The sequence below is a fragment of the Rhynchophorus ferrugineus genome, unplaced genomic scaffold, assembly GCF_030347505.1.
Source record: "Rhynchophorus ferrugineus isolate W39M unplaced genomic scaffold, kcgeb_rfMv2 rfM4, whole genome shotgun sequence".
Lineage (NCBI taxonomy): Eukaryota > Metazoa > Arthropoda > Insecta > Coleoptera > Curculionidae > Rhynchophorus > Rhynchophorus ferrugineus.
Genome location: NW_027472583.1, coordinates 15,314,732 through 15,335,882, shown reverse-complemented (window position 1 = coordinate 15,335,882; position 21,151 = coordinate 15,314,732). Strand labels below are relative to the sequence as shown.

Below are 21,151 nucleotides of genomic sequence, written 5' to 3'. Positions count from 1 at the left end.
GGATACTATCGTTCATAAAACGCCTGAAAAGCCTTATAGATATGGTAATATATATATATATATATATATATATATATATATATATATATATATATATATATATATATTAAAGATACCACTCTATGAGGTCTAACCTTACCATTTTCATTATCATTAAAATCGCTTTTATTTCAATGCTTGTAATCAATGCTTGATATAATATCTCTCATCTACGATTTTAACTTTTTCTTCGACTTAATGCTTAAGTTACTAGGATGTCCTAGAATGTCTCGATCTTATGATACATCACATAACGATCCTCCTTTATAAGATAACGTACAGCATCGACTATTTCTGGTATAGCAACCGATTTTGGATGATTTTCACATTTTGATCTTCACAATCCACTTCGAGAGTTATAAGAAATAACCACATGAAAATGAATTTACAAAACACAATGGTCAATAGGTCTGAATCCTGCTGGGGGATGGTCATAAATTTATGTTTGAGATTGTTGAGACCGGATGTCTTCTGGGATGATATCCAAGTTGGTCACTCGCCAGTAGATGGCTTAACTAACGATAGCCACGTTAAGCAATAGGTCAAGTCCAAATAAATATCAGTTGGTATAAACTTCGGATCCATCCTTATACCATCGGATCTTTTGAACTATAAAATAACTAAAAAATGCTAACGACGTGTTAAATTCTCAAATATTCCAATCCATGATCTACAGTTTGCTAGATAAATTGCCTATATAAACCACAGTGGCAGTTTCTGAAAGCTGCAAAATTTGTTAAGATAAAAAAAAACTTTTATTAGTTATTTAAATAAAACCCATACGTATACTAAAATGAATTTATTTTAAAAAAACAATCAAATTAAGAGTGTACTTAAAAGATGAATAAATTATACAATAAAAAATATACAGTCTACATTATTAATAATAACGCTGTCATTTAGATTTTTTTATAATATTTAATTAAAGCCTAAATTAATTAACTGGTAGACTCTCGTGCAACCACTGTCTTCCTCCTTCTTCCGAAAAATCAGCCGCGGCATGATCGGTTCCATGAAGTACCCATTTGGTCGTCAGTAGACCTTCAACACCTACTGGTCCTCTTGCGTGAATTCTAGCAGTACTAATACCAACCTCGGCACCTGAAAAAAAATTAAAAAATTCATAACATAAGAATAAAGCAAAAACTAAAACAAAATACCTAAACCAAAACGGAAACCATCAGCGAATCTGGAACTGGCATTGTGGAATACGCAGGCGCTGTCAACTTTTTTCTGGAAGTCTTCAGCTCTACTGTCTAAAATAAAATCAAATGCAGTTTAATTGAAATTTCAGGCGTCATCAATAATCACATACTGTCCTCTGTAACGATAACATCAGTATGTCCACTACCATACGTATGAATATGATCAATAGCTTCTTCCATTCCTTTAACTACTTCAACGCAGCATTCTAAAGCGCCATATTCATGTTTCATACTCTTGGCCAATGGTGGACCGAAAGTTAGTAATTGATTTAGAGCAGGACCTAAAAATATTGTTCATGTAAAACCAACTAGATACAAATTAATTGATGATAATCAGTTTCTAGTTGATTCCATCTTCGATATGTACCAGAATTAATTTTGACGCCTTCTTTCTTCAGGACGCTGCATACATCGGCGAAGAAATCGGTGTTCATAAGATCTTCATGGATCAGAAGAGTCTCCATGGCGTTACAGGCAGCTGGATAATCACATTTGGCATCTCTAATAATCTTCATTGCCTTTTTAAGATCGGCATACTTATCAACAAATACATGGCAAATACCTATACAATAAACACATTACATAACAGATATTTAAAGCATTATTACACACTCTACCTTCAGCATGACCCATAACTGGAATATGCTGAGATTGTGACTGTATACTTCTAACTAAATCGCTGGATCCTCTCGGAATAATCAGATCAATATGTTGTTCCATCGTAAGAAGATCGCCAATTTCTTCTCTCGTAGAAACTAAAGATATGGCGTTGGTTGCTCCAATGGTACTCAAGGCTTCCTTCACCAATTCCATGAGAGCTTTGTTGCTATGAGCAGCTTCTTTTCCGCCTATAATAAAAAATAATGAGTTACGAAAACTTTGAATGCAAGAACTACCGCGTACCTTTCAACAGGAGACCGTTTCCTGAAGCAATAGCCAAGGCAGCAACTTGGGGCAAACTGTCAGGCCTTGATTCGAAGATAACCAGGAGTACACCAATTGGGACGGTAATTTGTTTCAGTTCAAGCCCTTCTGCTAACCTACGAAACATTTTCAATGAGACGTTGTTGGAATTTACTACGACATAATAACTAGTAAACTAATAGGTGAAAATATAACATAACCTATATAATCTAACGTATAACTTCGATTTTACAGATTTTTTCTTGGAGCTTCAAGTTAAATAGAACATTCACACTCACTGATCATCCGTCAGACAACTACTTCCAGGGGCTTGGACCAAATAGGAAAAATGCTAAAAATCCGATTCAACTTGTGTTGGCCAATCATAACATAAAACCTTTCAAATAAAACAGCCAATGCACGTCATAAGTGACGTCGAATATATCACCAAATTCAGTTTGTAAAAATTGGGGTGCTGTATGGCGCGTCGGAACATGTAACCAAATCAGTCTGTGAAATTCGATTTGTGTTGGTGCCGACAAGGTTGTCAAATGTTTACAAAATTCTTCAAAACATTACTGATGATAATCAGAGGTTATAAAACGGCAAACCTTGTAAAACAAAATTCTAAATTAATGCGGAAACACGACGATGTGACGTGTTGATGTCATAAATTTTCATGACGTGCATTGGCTGTTTTATTGGAAAGCCTAAGGAAAATCTCAAAACAAAAGTTCGAAACTCTCCTTCGAAAACCCCAGGTTTTTAATACTGAAATATTACTTTTCACATAAAAAGTCCAATACTTATCGGCGATATTTTTTAAAAATAATGTCGATATATTTTCGGCATCTCTAAAATAAACTATAAGTCAACTTATAAACACGCGCTTTTCACTGATTATCTGACAATAACGATAAGACTTGGATGATGAATAATATATTTTTTTTCAAGAATATTACACGGAAAAAGTAATAAGTATAAATATAATCAGCGATTTTTATTAGTGAAAGTGCGAAATACCTATATAAGAAATTGTTAAATCACATAACCTAACCCTTATATTCGATGGTTTAAACATTTCTCTGCATGCTATTTTGCATATGATATTTTGATGAAAGTGGTAGTGGTGATACTACTCCATCATATTCAAATTATCGGATTTAGTTTCAACGATTTAAAAGTAATGGTTTTATGTCAATGGCAAGACATGGCTTGCGGAGACTTATTAGGGGAAAACCCAGTTCAAAAATTTAAAGAACTTTCAGGCAGTTTATCAGTTGATGAATCGATTATTGTCAAATGTTTACATACGATGGGGAAGATGCAAACCACACAATTGACTCAAAATGCCACTGTCAGCCAACACAACGCGGTTTCATTGCGCACCAAGTAAAAAAAAAGTTTTCTGTGGCATATTGTGACTGAGAATAAAGAATGAATCAACTATAGTAATCCCAAGCGCAGAAAGTCACGGATTAGCCTAGAAGAGATGTCCACATCGACACTTAAGCGAATATTCATCAAGGTGTTGTTTATTATGAACTGCCACTGAAGACAAATGTCCACCGATAAATCCACAAATTTAACGACAAATTGTTGCAGAAAAGACCAGCAAATAATAGATCCAAAAGAATCACAAAAGAATGTTGGGTGTTCAATCCACTCACCATATCTGATCTGGTTCTGATTACCACTTGTTCAGATGGATGTAGCATGATACGGTTTCGAGCTGATGTAGAAACGTGAAAATGGATCGATGACTGAATCACTGCTAAACCAACATCGTTCTTTCGACACAGTAGTATTGCCATACTGGCAGAAAGATTGTTGAATAAAAGTTGTTGAAAATTATGGAATATACTTCGATTAATATTATAATTTTTCTAAAAAAAAAACGCCTTGGAGGAGAAAAATTATATAACACATGCAAACAACTAATAGATCATAAAATAGGGAATAATTTTATTATTATTCCTGAAAAATGGTCAAAAGGCGGAACGCTCGAGATAACAATTGAGGAGACTATGCAAGAAATTTGAACTGTTAAGGAACCAAACCAAGCATAGTACTGCATGCCGAGGCTTGATTTTGTGACTCAGAAGACCCCCTTAAACTTGCAATGGCATATTTTCACGTTGACAGCATATAGACCAAATTTAGACCTAGCCGACCAAATATACGACGCCTTAATGGATAAGCGACATTCAACATTTTGGACAATATGCGTAAATTAATTTATTACCTGAGACAAAACGTAAATCATAAAGGAAACGCAAAGATCACAAAAAACTAGTCATACACCTAATGATTTATAAATAGATATAATTATTACCTGGTTCTTCTCAACACTCTTCCAACATTATTATGACTAGAGTCGGCAATCTGTTTTAAACCAACTGACAAATTCTTAAGTTTTGCTGGCGTCAATGAAAGACGCGATAACAGAGGCTTAGCTAAGCCAGATTGGGAGGCTTCCTGTAGATCTTTCTGGTTCGCATCCAGAATCATCGATTGTTTAGATACTAGCAGATCAGCCAGGGTATGAACACACGAAGCTCTCTGATCTGGCGTAAGGGTTTGAAGAATTCGACCGCCAGTCCTAGCTGCAGGAGATTATATTATAGTGAAATATTTACGATATTGTAGTTGTTTATACCATTTTCGGCAATAATTTCTGTGGGAACACTACCAATATTTGCCGAGTCGGTAAAGAAGGTACCGATCTTTCGTCCGGATAAGATGGTTTTGATTGCTTCTTTGGCCATACCATTACAAATAACCACAGAAACTCCTAAAGATATTAAAATTGATTATTCCATTTTTTGATTAAAAATCTACGATGACTTTAACCTCTATCTAATGCCCAGATGGCGCTGTTGACTTTAGAATCCATACCACCAGTGCCTACTTTACTCTTCTGTCCAAACTCGATGGTTTGTCTTTGTTCCGACGAAAAGGTGTGAAGGAATCTTGCGCCTGGTTCCCATGGTGGTTTATTGTAAATACCATCGACGTCAGACATAAGGATTAAGAGATCTGACTGAACTTCGGCTGCTAACATAGCAGCAAGGGAATCGTTATCTTTCAGAGATATTCCTCTTTTACCCGGTTTAGCTAAAGCATATTTCCTTTTAATTCAAAAATGACGTTGCAATTAAATATTTACTTGCCACCAATGGGTTCATCGATTTGTGGTGGGGGTGACACAGCATCATTAGTATTAATAATAGGAACTATATTAAGACTGATCAATTCAGACAGAGTACTGATCAGATTTCTGCGAGTTTCCTCATTGTAAAAATCGGCTTTGGTTACCAATACTTGCGCTATTTTAACGCCATACTGCGAGAACATGGCGTCATACAGAGACATCAGACCGGATTGGCCGACGGCAGCTGCAGCTCTTGGTTCCAACAGAGTTGGAGCATCCTTAAAGACAGTGTTAATGATAAAATATATAGGGAGTCGGTTACTGAGACCTTACTTCTCTAGTATGGTCCGTTGGTGATAAAGTTTCCCTCATCGAGAGTGACATAAGTAATTCTTGGGTAAGTTTCTGTTTACCGAATGCCACGGCACCACTGGTAACCATAATACACTCGCGCCCTTCATTTTGACATTCAGCTACCTAGAACAAAGGAAACTGTATTTTACATATCACTTTCATTATTATACTGGGTACATACTTGCTCAACAATAGATGCTAGTCGGCCTAGTGCTAATCCATGTTCATCCTCTCTGGTAATCACAGCGCTTCCTAATTTTACGACGAGTCTTCTGGCGTATTTCAATTGACTTCTGTCAGTAAATGTGTTTTCTCGCTTCTCTTGAATACCTTTAGAGGTGAGTGATACCTACATAACAAAATAATAAATACACCTTATTGTCTAATCAGAAAGATTCTTTACTAGTGGAAGTACAAGTTATTTCGAGCCGTTTGTTTGTGATTTAAAATTTATTTATTCCTAAACATCATAAGTGAACAAATTAATCAAAGTCATTGGCTACTACGTTACTACTTTTCAAATATCTCCGGTAGTTTTACAAGTCTGTATTATATTGGAAATAAAAATAATTATCTGTATTTCGGTAATATAAAAAAACACCGTGAAAATAGTCTAATGTCAAAAATCATATAACAAGATTTGACATCTGGAGAATACCAAATATCGAATAATAGTTCTTTGCGGGGAATTTTAAATTTTTGTGTTTGTTATCATGGCTCCAACATTTAATAAAAGTAATCTAGAATTATTCTGGTATTTTATCACAAAGCATTTTATCAAATCATGTTTTAAATATTACTAATATTGTGAATGAATGAATTTTATATATAGGAACACTTGTAAATCAAATAGCTATTATAATAATCTCAGTAACCTTACTAATGGGGCTGTGTATATTTACGCACATTTTTAAAATAAATAATAGGAAAAATTAGATCATTCACAATAGCGTGATGGAGAAAAGAAGGTCAAAAACTATATCAATCAATTTCCTTTGTGTATTTCTTTTCAACACATCTTATCAAAACTTGTGTTATCAATAATTTCAATTCTTATTATTACATAAGATTATTCAAAATTAGCATATACCAATAGTTTTAAATAATCATAAAATTCGAATTTCTTACTTAATATATAACATTAGATTTAACTGAATTAAGACATTATTTTCTTTGATAGAACATTGACAATGAAACCTACAAAATTCATGATAGCGAATACAGTAATTTATTTTTACCTCATCTTATAAACAAATAAAACCCATATAAACACAGAGAAATTATTACTCTATGCCTATAAACAACTGCAATTTAGATCAAAATCTAGGGTTAGGATCTTTTGTTTGTAGAAATCGATCTGTCAGGGCGTTATCATATCTTCAAACACGCCTATCATAATTAGATTATTTTGATTTTATCATCATACAATATTACTACTTCATTAAGAATATAATTTCTTACTGTTAAAAATAATTGTTCACCAGACCATAAAAAAACTTAGTTATTTAACCAAAATGGGAGCATGCAATTGACAACAAAATTGACACTGACAACGTTTTCATCTCCGAATTATTTAAATAATATTTCCGTTTCTCTTTTTATTTTCAAGTCAGAAAGACACTGTATTAAAGTTTTATTTAACTAATTTCACGATTTAGTTGTAGATATAATAATTTAAAAATTCATATTGTTCCTATATATTTAGAGGACGTCCAAGAAGAAATAGTAATTATAATTTTTCAACACCATATGGTGAACTAAAGAACGTTAACTTGAAGGTTATTATTTATTATTTTCACAAATTTTATATATATGAACAGCGAAAGTAAATATACCTATTGCCACTGAATAGTTAAGAAACATATCTAAATATTGGGTATATATTTTAAAGAATGGTAAATAGTTGAGCCAATACTATAAATAAGAGCAGTGCAATTATCAGCCAATATAAATAAAAGAGTCTAGACGATTATTACTTCTAATTCTGATAAATATCTGTTTTTAATATAAACAAACATTATATAAGTTGTAATTAAACCAAATTGTTCAAAACTAAACCAAAATATTTAAATATTTGAGTTATTATTTTTGAAAATAGTTCAGAGTCGAATAAAATTGATATATTTCAACTAAATCGAAAATATAATTTTGTACATAAAGTAAACAATAATATACCTAAACATTATTTAATGTTTGATATACATTCTTCAAAAAAATCTGGGGCGCTAACCGCTCGGAAAGACGGTTTAAAAGTATTGTTAAAATTGTTTTTGTTACCAAGTTGACATAACTGTCAACAACACTGATGCGAGGCCTGAACGTCACTCGTCATTTATTTTATATGCTGTACTCGATTTTATCGATTTATCGCAAGATTGTTTTAGGATTTTTACAATGGATAAAACATAAAAACATATAAGGAATTTTTGCTTGTCTTCTTCAAAAATTTGGATTTTTTGAATGTAAATGGCATTTGCCGAACTTTATCATAAATATGTATATACGAATGTTGAAAATCGATTAAGTCACTATATATTAACGTCAACTAATATTTGCTATAACGAATTAAATTGTAACTGGAAATAATTTCAATTGAAAAAATTCAAATATGTTGAAAGAAAATGTTTCCGATCAAAAATATAACAAACGTAATCAGCAACCACCATATTTACCTGATATGACTCCTATCAATTTCTTTTTCACGGGAGACAATAAGGAAAATATAACGTAAAAAAAAATTTTAGTGTATTATTTCAGAAAGGGCTTATTATAACGACAATACAATAAATTTGAATTAATAAATATATTTTGTTTTTAAAAATATGAATATTAATTAATTAAACGATTTTACCATATGTCATATTAAAAATTTCAAAGAAGGTATAAAGTAAAATTGTATCTGTTAGTGCTGTTTTACCACGTTATTTAAAATTTTGTCTTTCGAAAAAGAACCCTTTCTGTCGTTTGAAATACATTATAAATAAATATTATTCTCCTAAAAACACATATAATGTCAATACACGTAATGCACTTGTTCCAGTGATATTATATTGTATGTATTCTTGATTAGACATGGAACTACGTTTGGCTAATAGGGTGGATGTTCTAAAGAATCGACGTAATTTTACTGATTTTCGTCAAGGTTTTTTTGAACTGTTGAGAGAATATTGTCTTATCCAGTTGAGTCATACTTCCAGAGTGGAAGTACTGGATACCACTTCTGAACTTTTATTTTTATTCAGGATCATGAAGGTTATTATAGCCTCTTTATTCATTTTAAATGTTACATTTGATTGTATTTTTATTCTACTATTAGGAAACGCATGGTGAACAAAAATTCTGAGACCTAAAATTTTACTCGCATTACCTAATGATGAACAACTAATGAACAAATAAAATGACCAATCTAATGGAAATTATTTAATAACACACATTATAATCTACATAAATGTTATAAGTACAAATAAATAGAATTATACATTAATTGTAATTTACCACATCAGAAGACTTATTTATCTTTTGATTATATCATTTTTGCACGAATTAATCTAATTTTGATACATTAATGGATATTGCAACATTTGGACAAGCATTGTCATGTTGCAAAAAACACATTGGTTATAACTTCTAGCAACCGGCTTGGTTAGCGCAGTGGTGAGAGCAACAGGAAAGTTCTCCTACTAAAGGCACTGAAGACGGTGAACGCAGTGGATGCCCAAAAGAGGTTGTTACTGACGAAAATATATTTAAAAAACCCAAAATGATTTTGAATGGCCGTAAATTGAAATTGAATGAAATCGCAGGCACTCTAAAGGTATCAACTGAACGTGTACATCATATCATTCACGAATATTTGGGTATGAGAAAACTCAGTGCAAAATGGGTGCCTGGCGAGCTCACTTTTGACCAAAAACAACGACGAGTTGATGATTGGGAGCAGTGTTTGAAGATGATCAATCGTAATAAACCCGAGTTTTTGCGTCGATATGTGACAATGGATGAAATATGGCTCCATCATTTCACTCCGAAGTCCAATCGATAGTCATCCGAGTGGACTGCACACTATGAACCCGCTCCAAAGCGTGGGAAAACGCAATAGTCGGCTGGCAAGGTCTGTCTGTATTTTGGGATGCGCATGGAATAATTTTCATCAACTACCTTGAAAAGGGAACAACCATCAACAGCGACTATTACATAGCGTTATTGGACCGTTTGAAGGACGAAATCGCTGAAAAACGGTCGCATTTGAAGAAAAATCGAAAAGCGTCTTTATGCACATTCAGCCTTAAGAAATGTTTTCTATATGACAACCGTGTCTTACTTCACCAACCTTAACATATACTCCTACAAGTAATTGATACGCAATAACTATAAATTTCTTCAGATCAAAAAGTCTCCGCAAATGATGATTGTTTGTTTATACTGCTAACAGACATTAAATGATTAGATCTACTTCTATCAAATGGTTTTAAAATCAAATCAGTATCTAATTTACGACTTATCTACAACTAATGATAAAATCGAATAACTAATAGCAATAATCGAATTACCCCTGTTCAATTTACGATAACAACAAGCTTAATATTAAATGAGATAATCGTAATTATTTCATTATTTATTACCTATACACAACATTCTGTAATATTAAAAATAAAACTGTTCAATTATGCTAATTATATCTCGCAATAAACCCAGTTTCTCTAAGAAAACAGTACAATTTTACAATCGTCCATAAAAAGCGTCGGTTTATATTCGGCAATTCAAACGAAACATCGGCACCCATGCAAAACAAAACGATTACCAAGTGCACTTTTGTATCTGGTTTGTTTACGACGGCTATTGGGAAAACAACAAAATTTAATGACGAACTAACCCTGTTTACTGATCAATTTTTTTCGGCAAAGTACACTTTGATTAGCTGTTTGCACTTCGGTTTTGAACTATGAACGCGGTTTTTTCCGTTACTCGTTATTGTGATTAAACAATGTGCTCGTATATAGATAAATTATTTCTATATTAATTTCATTGATAGATCAAATCAGCAAGAATCATGCTCAATAAAATTTGGTGTCTGCGTGTATTTTCTTATATTATTATCTAATTATTAGATCGTTACTAGTCGTTTCCAACTAACCTATAATTTGTCTGTATAATAAATTAAATCTAAGAATATATCTAGGAGAACCCATCTGCCCTATCTCAGTCTCTGGTGAAAGAATGTGTATACATATCACTGCACTACAACACTACACAAGATCAGATGGTTTGATTATTTTGAGTCTGTGTCCTGCTCTGGTGGTATCCAAAAGTTATAATACTTCAATATTCTCATGAGAATAGAGTTTTTTCTCATTCCCCCTTGCAATTCTCTTGATTTCTTGACTGACTGTGGGTATTTAAAGGTCTGGATGTAGGTAGTCAGTCCTGTAGTATTTGGGTGCGCCCACAATACTTCTCAGGATTTTGAAAAATGTTTATTTTGTTTATGTTACTTTTTGCAGAACATCCCCCATCCATTATGTACTGATAGTTGTGATTTTCTTCCGATTAGCCAATACATTTTCCGATATTTCAATTCCAGTCCTTTTTTTTCTTTATATGTTCCTTCCAGCGAAGTTTTGCATCAAGATTCGAGATATTTAACGTTGTTGCTATATGGAATGATAGTATTATTTAATGTTATTGGTGGTTATATGGTCTGATTGTAGGTGAACTATACATACACAGATTTATTTTCGTTAATTTTTATTTTCCAAGCTTGTGTCCAATTATTTATATTGCCTGTTGTAATTTTCGTGTGGCTTCTTTACTATTATGTCTCTGACAACTATAATCGCAGTACCTTCAGCAAATGTAGCAATCGTAATATTCTCCATTTGTGGTATATCACAAGTCTAGAGTAGATAAAGCATAAGCACCAGTACACTTCCTTGTGGTACACCTACTTTAGCTTCTTTTATTATAGAGTAAGCATCTTCTTGTTTAACTCTAAACATTCTGGCTGTAATGTACGATTTCAGTAGTTCGGTGTGTTTTTCTGGGAACATTTCGTGTAGTTTATGAACAAGACCTCATGCCAAACCTTATTGAAGGCTTGTGCTACATCTAAGAATACAGCTGAGCATACTTTTTTACTTTCATAGACTTTTTCAATAACATCTGTTATTCTGAGGACCTGATCGATTGTTGAATGCTTGTTAATAAACCCAAACTGTGTTCGTGTTAGGTTTTTTCTCTCTATGATTGCATGTATTTTGATCAGCGATATCTATTAGTGAAAATGTGAAGTCTCAATCTCCCAGTCTCAGAAACAACCTAATCTAACTTTTAAATTCGACATAGTAGATAGTTAAGATAGTTTTGACATTCGTCTACATAAAACAATAGTTTTTATTTGGTATTATTGAGTTTTTGAGTTATTTAGGTTTTTAGTATTATTAACGTACTACAGACGCTAATCACGGACAACTCAAAATTGTATTACACCTTCATTACTTTCCTTGTTTAGTTTGAAGAAATCTGCAGTTTTTAGAATTTTAGGGTGCTACTCCTCTGTCAAATCACAATAGGCTAGATGACCACTTTTGAAAGACTAGTTTATGACAATTCTACGTATTTACTTTACCCGGAATAAAAGTTATGCCTGCAAAAAAATTAATTTGATTGAAAAAATGACGCTTGAAAAATTGAAATTCGTATAATGATAGTGTGAGGATCCCTATAGTAAACACACATCGGTAAAAACTTCAAACAAATTGTGAATTTTCGTTCTAAGAGAAATGTGATTGAATCTTGCAAGGCGCGAACCAATTATTATATTTAGGATATCCGGAATTTATTCATCATAAGGCCATTGTAGTGTAAATATTTACTATTGATAACATTTGAGGTTATGCCTCATTTGTTTTATTTATTGTAATTAGTCCTTAGTCCCTATCGTTGCCATAGCAAGTTCGTTTTAATAAAACGACTAAAGAAGGGATCGTCAATTTTTAATAATTAAAAAAGCATATCCATCGTAGATTACCTTCAACCTGATAACATAAAAATCTCGCATTATTTTTACAATATTTTGAACCAACTTGATTCAAAAATTCATAAAAAATCTGGTTTATTAATATACAACAGTTTTATAATAACACACCAGATCAAAAAGCTATCAGTAAAATCAATGAATTAAAGTATATATTGTTTCAGCATACAGCTTATCAGCTGGATTTAGCTCACTCTGACTTATAGTTCTTCTCACACCGTAGAATATTACCAAATGAAGAAATAATACCTGTGGTAGAGGAGTATTTGTAGACGTTTCGGAAAATCACTACAAGGATAAAATTAGTAAGTATATAATAATTAAGGGTTACTATGAAGCTTCTTTGGTTTCCGTCATATATAAGTACTCTAGATATAAAATAATACGTAAAACAAAACAAAAAAATAATATAAAAAATAAGGATTATAGTTTACGATACTAAAGTTTTAACAATATAATATTCTAAAAACCAACGACCTTAAGAATAATGGTAATCACTTGACCTACAAAAATCTCTGAAAAGATAAACTATATCAGCAGATTACTCCTAAATAAAACTAGTTTTGTTTTGAAATATATTTATCCAACATAATATCGAATTATTAAAGAATTTGGAAGGAGTTTCTATTCTAATTAATTTTACACATAACAGATCATAAATTAAACAAAAAATTATTACGTTAAATTTTGTTATATGAAGGTATTTAGTATTGTAATTAAATGTACAGCTCTCTATGGTATATTGTATTTTTAGTAAACCAAATAAGCCTCTGTTATGTTGATAAACAGTTGTCGTTCGACCTTCGTAGAGTAAAGACGTATTTGGAGCGACGGTCAGTGTAATAAATTTGAAAGTGTACTACCTGTGCCACAAATGCGATTTTAAAAAATAAGTAAAAACCGTGACGACAATAACAGTGTTAAAACTGCGCGTTAAATGTTTAGTGAAAATGTGTTTAAAACGATGGTCACTGCAATAAAGTAACAAAGGTAAAATTTTGGGGGCTGTTAAGGGTCGGAGGTGCATCATCTGTACCACAAATGCGGCGTTATAACGGTTCTGAAACAAATACCGGTACTGAAATTTTTGTAAAAACGTGAATTAAACTATTCATTAAATAAAAATGATTAATAGAGAGAACCAGAGACTAAATGAGATGGAAACACAATCCTCAACGTCAGGTGAAGCTTATCTGGCACAACAGAATCAAATCTTTTGTCAAGAAAACCATAAGAGAACGCAAAATGAGCAAGCTCTCTATAATGCGTATATTAACGAAAAAACAGCCCGACGGAATCTGGAAATTGCACTAACAAATATGCAAAAACAATTAGATGCACTACAACTCCTAATAAAAAACCAAAACACATACAATCCAACTAGCATTCCCGTAGTGAACCAGTGCACTGAAAACAAATTGCCTGTAAACTATGAAACAGACGAGGAAGAATTGCAAAAAGAAGTAGGCTGGATAACAGTTAAAAGAAATAAGAAACGAAAAGCAAACTACACACCTGAAGCTTCACCACAACAACCAAAAACCATTAAAGCACAAGAATTGAATAAAGAAATAAAAGTGCCGAGACCACCTCCAATTATAGTAAGTAATGTCACAGACTTTGACTTGCTATATGAAACAATGAAAACAAATAATATACTATTTAGAGCAACAACATTAAACAATGGACAAATCAAATTAAACGCCGAATGTCGTAAAACTTTTACGAAAATTGCTGAGTGCTTGGAATTCCTAAAATTACAATGGCACTCGTATGAAGATAAGCAAACCAGAGACATTAAAGTAATGGCAAGAGGGCTTCCACCGACAGCTAAAACTACTAAAATAGTGGAAGAGTTAATAAAAAATGGACTTAAATGTACTGACGTCACAAATATCCTGAAAAAAGAACGAAATAAAAATAACAATGGAGAAATAGTTGTCCAGAAGAAGCCTTTACCACTGTTTATGTTATCATTCCAACATAACACGGACATAAAAGCAATTTATGAAATTAAACAAATTCTAGGAGTCGAAGTAAAAATAGAACCTCTTAGAAAGGCAAATCTTGTGCCACAGTGCAAGAGATGCCAATTACATGGACACACACAAAAATTCTGTAAAAGGGAACCAAGGTGTGTAAAATGCTCAGGAAAACACATCACGGGAGAATGCAAAAAACCCAAAGGAACAAAAGCGAAATGTGCGAATTGCAATGAAGCGCATCCAGCAAGCTACAGAGGATGCGTAGTTGCGAAAACATTCCAAGAGAGAAGAAATAAAATCAGTCAGGCTAAAGAGCAAAAAACAGTGACTCAAAATAAACAACCAAAAATGTACAACGAAATCAACGATGAAATGACCTATGCTCAAAGCATAAACCAAACCGCTCAAAAAGAAACAAAAAAAGAAGACGTTACAACCAACGAACTGCTATTGAAACTTATAGCAAAGCTGGACAACCAGGAAAAGATTATTGAATCGTTTTCTGAAAGATTACTTAAACTCGAAAACAATAGGGCGGTGGCCTCAAGAACTAAAAATGGCAAGTAAAGACATCCGCATCGCAATTTGGAATGCTAATGGGATTCAGAAACATCACGCTGACCTACAAGTATTCCTAGAATTGCAAAAAATAGATATTTGCTTAATATCTGAAACCCATTTGACAAAGGAATCCTTTATTAAATTTAGAGGATATTACTTTTACCACACCATTCATCCAGCTAACACAGCAAGAGGAGGAAGTGCAATAATAATAAAAAATAATATATGCCATCATCAAGAACCCGGACTCAGTTTAGCAGAAAATCAGGTAACGGCAGTAACTGTTATATCTAGCAAATACAGGGTTACATTAGCTTCCATATATAGCCCTCCAAGATACAACCAAAAAAAAGAAAATTACTTGAATGTTCTAAACAACCTAGGAGAAAAATTTATAATCGGTGGTGATTTCAATGCTAAAAATACAAGATGGGGATCTAGAATGACGACAACTAAAGGTAATGAATTACATAAAGCAGCTGCTGAGCTAGGGTGCAGTTACATGTCGACAGGAAAACCAACTTATTGGCCTACCGATCCAGAGAAAACTCCAGACCTGTTAGACTTCTTTATAGCTAGAAACATAACCACTAACTACATGGAAGTTGAAGAAAATTTTGACTTAAGTTCAGATCACACACCTGTGATTTTGACGCTGAGTGAAAACATTATAAGAAAACAACAAAATCCAACATTAACCAACAAGAGGACAGACTGGGAAGGATTTGTTGAAGAAATAAACAATCGAATTCAACTAAATGTTCCCCTTAAGACAGAAGACCAATTAAATTATGAAACCGAAAAATTCGTTGCAGACATCCAACAGGCTGCTTGGAATAACACTCCAGAAATTAAAACTTCAACCAAAGGAATAAATTACCCGAAAGAAATCAAGGAAATGGTAGCTGAAAAACGAAAACTACGGAAAAAATGGCAGCAAAATAGAACACCTGAAAATAAGAATATCTTAAACAACATAACACAAAGGTTGAAGAGGGAAATTTTGGAAATTAAAAACAATTCCATAAATAACTATCTACGAAATTTAACAGATGACAAGAACACAGACTACTCGCTCTGGAAAGCCACTAAATACCTAAAACGATCCTGTCTACATAGTCCTCCGATAAGAAACATGCATGGAAGTTGGGCACGCAGCAACCTGGAGAAAGCAGAAGCATTCGCTGACCATTTAGAGAAAACTTTCAAACCAAACGAAAGTGAAATTGAACATACTTTACCGGACATAGACGGCGAAAATTCGACAATTCAATTAACAACTCCGAAAGAAGTCACCAACGTTATTAAAACTAACATCAAGCCAAATAAATCACCAGGCTATGATTTAATAACAGGGCAATTGCTGCACAATCTGCCAAGAAAGGGTATTATAAAGCTCACTAACTTAATCAATGCAGCATTTCGACTGAAATATGTCCCAGACGTTTGGAAAATGGCTGAAATAATAATGGTTCCAAAACCTGGAAAATCACCAAATGATATAAAAGCTTATCGACCTATCTCACTGTTACCGATGATAGCTAAGGTATTTGAAAAGCTCCTCTTGAAAAGATTAAAACCAATTATAGAGAGAAAAAACCTAATACCAACACACCAGTTTGGGTTTATTACCAAACATTCAACGATTGATCAAGTGCATAGAATAACAGATGTTATTGAAAAAGCCTATGAAGATAATAAAGTATGCTCAGCTGTATTCTTAGATGTAGCACAAGCTTTCGACAAGGTATGGCACAAAGGCCTCGTCCATAAGCTACAGAAAATATTACCGAAGCAACACACCGAACTATTAAAATCTTACATCACAGCCAGAATGTTTAGAGTGAAACAAGAGGAAGCTTACTCTACAATAAAAGAAGCTAAAGCAGGTGTACCACAAGGAAGTGTACTGGGGCCAATTCTGTACCTACTTTATACATGTGATATACCACAAATCGAAAACATTACAATGGCTACATTTGCTGATGATACTGCTATTCTTGCTGTCGGAAACAATAGCGAAGAAGCAACCCGAAACCTACAACAGGCTACTGACGCTATAAATAAATGGACCCAAATCTGGAAAATACAAATTAACCAAAACAAATCTGTGCATGTTCAATTCACCTATAAACAGGCCGCGCTTACACCATTGACCATAAACCACACTGTCATACCATACAGCAATAATGCTAAGTATCTCGGAATGACACTTGATGCAAAACTACGGTGGAAGGAACATGTCAAAAAGAAAAGAAAAGAACTTGAGTTAAAATATAGAAAAATGTATTGGCTAATTGGAAGAAAATCTCAATTAACTATACATAATAAATTACTTCTATATAAACAAATATTAAAACCTATATGGACATACGGAATACAATTATGGGGATGTTCCGCAAAAAGCAACATAAATCTAATACAAGTTTTCCAGAATAAAGTCCTAAGAAGCATCGTAGGTGCACCCAGATATTACCGGACCATTTATTTACATCGAGATCTTCAGATACCGACTGTCAATCAAGAAATTAAAAGAATTGCAAAGAGACATGAGGAGAGACTTCACTCTCATGTTAATTTCGAAGTATTACAACTCTTGGACAACACCAAAACCGGACGCAGACTCAAAAGGACCAAACCATTTGAACTTGTGTAGTGTGTTGTAGTGTAGTGCAGTGAGGTGCATTAGAAAAAACTCAAAGTGTTAAAACAATTATTATTATGTTAGAGACTATGTAGGACTGATGAGTCCTATTAGATATATACCTAGATTTAAGCTATTATAAGGACAAATTGTAGGTTAGTCGGCAACGACTAGTAACAATGTATATAATTATAAAAAAAAAAAAAAAAAAAAAAAATGTTGATAAACGCATAAGGTCAAGGGTTCCCAACTAACGCAAATTATAGCATCTTATGACGATAAACATACATAGAATAAATATGAATCGAACTTTTTTAAATCACAACTAGTTTGTTAGCATTTAATTCAAATTAAAACAAATATGTATTTACTATAATACGATTTTTGAACTAATTTAAAAACGATAAAACTAATTACACACAAAAATAAATAATTAAAGTAAGTTTAAAATGGCGATTAGATAAAAACACAATCATTACATAACAAGCACATATAATAATAGAAGTAGCCAAACACTTGAATATAACATAGCCTTTAAAATCTGTATTTTATCATAATTGTTTATTTTACATATTGTAATAATTAAATTGAATTATCTAATTAACAAATTACTAAACTATATTTAAAGTTACATAGTAAAATAAGAGACTGTTAGCCTTGATGACATTTTGTAGTCACATTTTACATAAGACAATTTTCTGATATTGATATTTTATTTTTATGACAACAATATTAAATATTATGTGTTGATTGATTATGTGTACTAAAAATGTTTCACCTCATGAAAGATGGCGTTGATTAATATTCGTTGTTTCGGTTTTCATAAATATCTGATGACGCAGTGTGATCAACAGATTGGCTGTGTTGTGCACAATGGATACCGTATTTACTGACAATAGTATAAACTTGTATTCTAATGCAAATTTAAAATTCATTAAACAAGTTTTCAATGATTATTATTTGTGTCTCCTTACTCAATTCAATGCATCGATTACATTTTATCAATATACCAGATGTTCTCGCACAGTCTCACGAAAATCCGCGAATTAAACAACGATCTGTTGCAATATTAAAGAGGCTTAGCTCCCATTGATTTCTAAGCGTTCATGTCTAAAGATCAGTGAAGTTTATCACAAAAGCAACCAGTGAAGTGTATTTTTTCATATGTTCAGTGCAAGAACATAATTTGACTATTAAAACAAATGCATTTGATTCACAAAATTGTGTTTTTCTTACTGAACAACAAAACATTTTGTACAATTTACTAGATCAAATATTTTTTGGTTAAATCAAGCATTATATTAAATTTATTTTAAGCATTGTATTATTAGTAAGTATATAATAAATATGTATATTACTCTACTATTTCATTAATCAAATAACTATCAATAGTCTTACAAAGATATTTATTTCCAGCTAATTTTAAATTCAAGTACGATGTCTCAAAATGTATACAATCTTTGATGCAAATATATCTGGAAACCCAGAAAAAGAAAAAACAAAACATCTAACTATTTAGTATCAATAAAAATTAATTACTAGCCACTATAAACAATTGAATGCCGATTATTCGAGTAAAATCATTCCCAAAACTATTCTCATCATGTTGAAGATTGCTTGATGGTTCAGAAAATCTGGATGTGATTGTCAATAAACAATTGCATCGACATTATGTCAATATGCAGTAACTTTTACTAGTATTCGATGTCACGACATAATATTGATGTGGTTTCAACAAAATGGTGACTACTGAGTGATTACTGAGATGACATGGTGATGCATGACCTAATCTTTGATCGTCTACTCTCTTACATTTGTTTTATTTCTATGGAGTTAATTATAGTCATAGATATATATTAACATGGCAACCACCTGTTTGTTGAAGGAGATTATTCAACGTACCACCAACAAAATTGAGTCACATTTATTGGAAATGGTCGTGAAAAATTTGGACAAAAGACTGATTATTTTAACCATATCCTAGATACTTTATGATAAAATAAACAAAATATAATTCCAAAAACTGTATTCTATTTAATCCAAATGTTACGTAAATTTTGAGACAGCCTTTATTATTTGTATTATGTCATATATTGCGTTAATAGTACAGAGGTCATATTTTGTACACAATATACCAAATGTTCTCTTTTATATTATATTTGTATATTATGATTTTAAATATAAATAAGTAAACTAGCAATATTTTAGTGATGTTAGTAATTGACTCGTCACACTAAAGATTTCTTTGTAAACTTAGTACCCAGCTCGAAAGATCTTATTGTTTTATCAACTCCATTGATGTATTAATATACCGAGAGATAATAAGATATACGGAAATACATGAACTTTGAAACTAATTATATCTAGTTTCAAATTGTGTAATATTTTGTTTAAATATAATGCAGAGAAAAATTGTTTGCTCTTATACAAATGATTATGATATTTCATCAGACCACCAAGTATCAAAAAAATAATTAAAAAATTTACCTGTGACAGTCTAGGTACCCATAATCTCGGAGTTGTACTGGCTTGTCTATACACCTGGACAGATAGCGGTTTAAGTGCCTGAAGACGAAGGAATCCAATACCGTGGAGACCACGGGATAGTACCCGGGGACCGGCGACAAGTACGTTCTTACCCAACATCGTGTCTTGCCGTCTGTAGCACGCCGACTGACTCGTACTTATCTTTGTGCATTTCAGATGAAGAGGTTTAATTACAGCTGATAACGATATTGATTAGTTTTCTGTTTTGTTTCGGCCAACATCGTTGGACTATGAACATACTACACGTAAAGTGACAGCAGCGTTAGCTTATAGGTTAAGATTATATCAACAATTCAATAATGGCAAAGCATTTTTAATTCAAAAAACTTATGTTCTGCACAAAATATGCGGTTTTTTAATTATTTTGATTATAAATAATTTTCATTAAATAACGGTCATATTCTTTCGTCCTGATTTTATTACTTTAAAATATGTTAAAATCAATGAACAGCATTTGTTCAAAAGCTCGAATATCTTGATTTAACAAACGATACATTAATTGTTTCTAACTATTTTTGAATGCTTCTGTGCAATTCAGACCTATCCATATTGGATACCATTAGGTGCATACTTGCTATTCTTGCTTGATGATATTCTTGCATGATCACACTCGGCCAACGTTGTAAAGATTGTGATGGATACAGCTGCAGCTCGAATATTAATTAAATTTGCCTATAAACCTGCGAGGTAAATTTATTATAATTGCTGATCTGTATCAGATAGTGC

General features: G+C 32.5%; 1 protein-coding gene across 2 annotated transcripts; it reads right to left on the bottom strand.

Annotated features, from left to right (window-relative positions):
- Window positions 1–823: 823 nt before the first annotated feature.
- P5CS (Delta[1]-pyrroline-5-carboxylate synthase) lies at window positions 824–20,668 on the bottom strand. Of its 2 annotated transcripts, none has more exons than XM_076404529.1 (13): window positions 20,366–20,668; window positions 5,837–6,004; window positions 5,635–5,778; window positions 5,321–5,579; window positions 5,001–5,264; window positions 4,807–4,941; window positions 4,483–4,753; window positions 2,148–2,284; window positions 1,862–2,092; window positions 1,612–1,806; window positions 1,355–1,525; window positions 1,200–1,295; window positions 824–1,140 (listed from the first exon to the last, which is right to left on the bottom strand). In XM_076404529.1, exons 1-13 carry the CDS (start codon window positions 20,522–20,524, stop codon window positions 974–976), a joined length of 2,397 nt encoding a protein of 798 aa, XP_076260644.1. In that variant the 5' UTR covers window positions 20,525–20,668; the 3' UTR covers window positions 824–973. The 2 variants fall into 2 exon arrangements, with proteins under 2 accessions (XP_076260644.1, XP_076260645.1); XM_076404530.1 differs by having other exon boundaries at window positions 5,324–5,579.
- Window positions 20,669–21,151: the final 483 nt, after the last annotated feature.